The 2,440-nt window shown below is 42.6% G+C and overlaps 1 protein-coding gene across 1 annotated transcript; it reads right to left on the bottom strand.

Annotated features, from left to right (window-relative positions):
* Window positions 1-356: 356 nt before the first annotated feature.
* On the bottom strand, window positions 357-2,246 carry CSUI_008242 (uncharacterized protein). Its single transcript, XM_068068376.1, has one exon. The coding sequence runs from the start codon at window positions 1,642-1,644 to the stop codon at window positions 1,333-1,335; it is 312 nt and encodes a 103-aa protein (XP_067919648.1). The 5' UTR covers window positions 1,645-2,246; the 3' UTR covers window positions 357-1,332.
* Between the last annotated feature and the right edge of the window lie 194 nt (window positions 2,247-2,440).

Raw genomic sequence — 2,440 nt, forward strand, 5'->3', positions numbered from 1 at the left:
TGAGTGTGCTTCTTTGAAACAACTGGGTAAAATAAGAGAAAGCGACGATAGAACTGCAAATGCTCCTCCTTATGACTCCCAAGAAGGCTTCACTCAAACACGGATGATCGTAGATGACGGAAGAGAAGGGTCTACTTCTATCTATCTATCTATCTATCTCTATCTATCTATCTCTATCTATCTATATCTATCTATCTATATCTATCTATCTATCATCTTTCTCCGATTGATGTGTGCGTTGAAAGATGATGCTGATGTAGAGGGAGATAAAGTAGTCAGGATATGAATGCATGAGCCATCAGCTAGCTGGTCGGAAGGAAGACACGAAGCTTCGGCTGCTTCTGTTGGAGTAGCACGTTTTTCTGTGAGCTAGGTGTACATGAAACGCTCTATGACCACTGCGAAGAGATACATAATAGGCCTTCCTCTCTTTCTATCTAGCTAAGAGAAAAGAAAGGAAAGAAGAATAAGAGTAGTACTGCTACACTTAGAAGAACTTTCTTGAAGAGTTACTTACTTACATAGAGACCATACCCACAGCAAGGAGACGAGACACACGCTGAGGATAACAGAGACGTCCCTTATGACTACTGGGTGAGAGGAACCAACCCTCCTTCGTTATCTACATCATTCTGACTAGAAGAAAAGGTCTATGACGAGCAGTAGAAACGTTCTATCCAACGCAGAAGAGAAGAGTTTACTCATGCAGTAGATCTCTCTCTTTCGACACTGAGAATTCTCATGCATATCTCATTTTTCCTGGCGTCTAGCCAGGCACGTGCCCTCCACGCCTCACATAGCGACTCCTGGACTTTTCTTACCTTCTCTCTCTTCTCTCCTTCACACGCACATGTCGCACACGACTTCCCTACCTACCTATCAATCTGCCTATCATGTACATATCTACGTAGATAGCAGAGAATGAAAAGTACTCTCTTGTCTCCTTAACGGACAGACAGAAGGACAGACACAGCTCATTCATATAGTCGATGTTAACCTTTTGAGACAGGGTTCGAAAGACATGAAGGAGAGAATGAGAAGAGCAAGGTGAAAGATTTCTTCTTAAAGAAGTTGCACGTCTCTTAGGGTTTCATCGAAAAAACGAGGAAGCAAGCTCAGTGTCGCTCGTCACATAGACTTTCTGAGGGAGGAGCTTCAACACATTCATTTGGAGAGACCAATTTCTCCCACGTTACCATCTTCCTTTGTAGTACCGTGGTGATCGACAGGAAGACTAGCTAGCTACGTAGCTAGCTAGCTAGCTAGTTGGGTGGTTAGACATCTGTGTGGTGACTTCTCCGCAGCCTTGAGACTGCCGACGCCGTTTCCATTTCATACGACGCGAGAAGAAGATATGTAGGAAGAAAGATTCTTCTGTCTTATCGACAGAAAGGGGAGGAGAAAGCTTTCAGAGGCCTTTTTCGGAGGAGAAAAAGAAGAAGCTTGTTTCTCTCCACACGAACCATGACTGCTAACTACTCGCCTCACTTTCGACAAGGAGAGAAATCTTCTAGGACCGACAAGCCAAGTAACCAAGTGTACATACAGCAGAGAACCAATGAAGAGGGAGGGGTGAGACAGAGCAGAGTGGAGAAGGAAGGTCGGAAAAGAAACAGAAGAAGAAGGAACAAAGAAAGAAGACATCTTGCTGAATCATGAAGAGAAGCCCGCAACTAGAGAGTGGCACATTCGCTTTTTCTCCTCTCTCGAGATGGCTTTGAGAAAGTACTTATTTCTTGCAGAAAGAAGAGAGATTCTCATCTAAATGACTAGAAACGAAACGCTCCCCCCTCGTCTTTTTACGACTTCTAGGAGGAGTTCTAAGTGGCACTTCTTCTTTATAGAGAAGAGACAAGGGACAATCCATTTCTGTTTGAAAAGAAAGGCTAGACTTCCATCTTCTTCTTATTCGAATCTGATCTGCTTTCTTTCTTTCTCACTCTTTCTCACTCTTTCTTTCTTTTTCTGTCAAGATGGATTGTTTAGAAGACATTCCACAGGTATTCGAACTCCGCACAGAGGCTGCTGCAACACACCTGCATACAAAGAGAGGAAAAAGAAGAGAAAGAAAGAAAGATGAATGAATGAATAAATAAACAAGATACAATTCTCGTGAGATATAAAGAGATAGAGAAGAAGTCAAGTGACACGCAGATACAGATAATCCATACACAGACAGATAGATAGATATATTAAAGATATGTAGATAGACAGATAGCCAAATCGATAGCTACACAGATACATCTCCACATTCTTCTAAGCAGCACTTATGACTGCTTCTCCTCTTGTAGGCGAGGGACACACAGTCTTTACTCTCTCTTTCTCTTTCTTCCTCTACGTATACACCCCTCCCGCATATATCGGCTTATATTAAGTAAGAGCATGGTGGACAGAGAGATAGACGATAGATAAATCGATCGATGCATGAAAAAGGAAAGAA

The sequence above is a fragment of the Cystoisospora suis genome (genome assembly GCF_002600585.1).
Source record: "Cystoisospora suis strain Wien I chromosome Unknown contig_4575, whole genome shotgun sequence".
NCBI classification, from domain to species: domain Eukaryota; phylum Apicomplexa; class Conoidasida; order Eucoccidiorida; family Sarcocystidae; genus Cystoisospora; species Cystoisospora suis.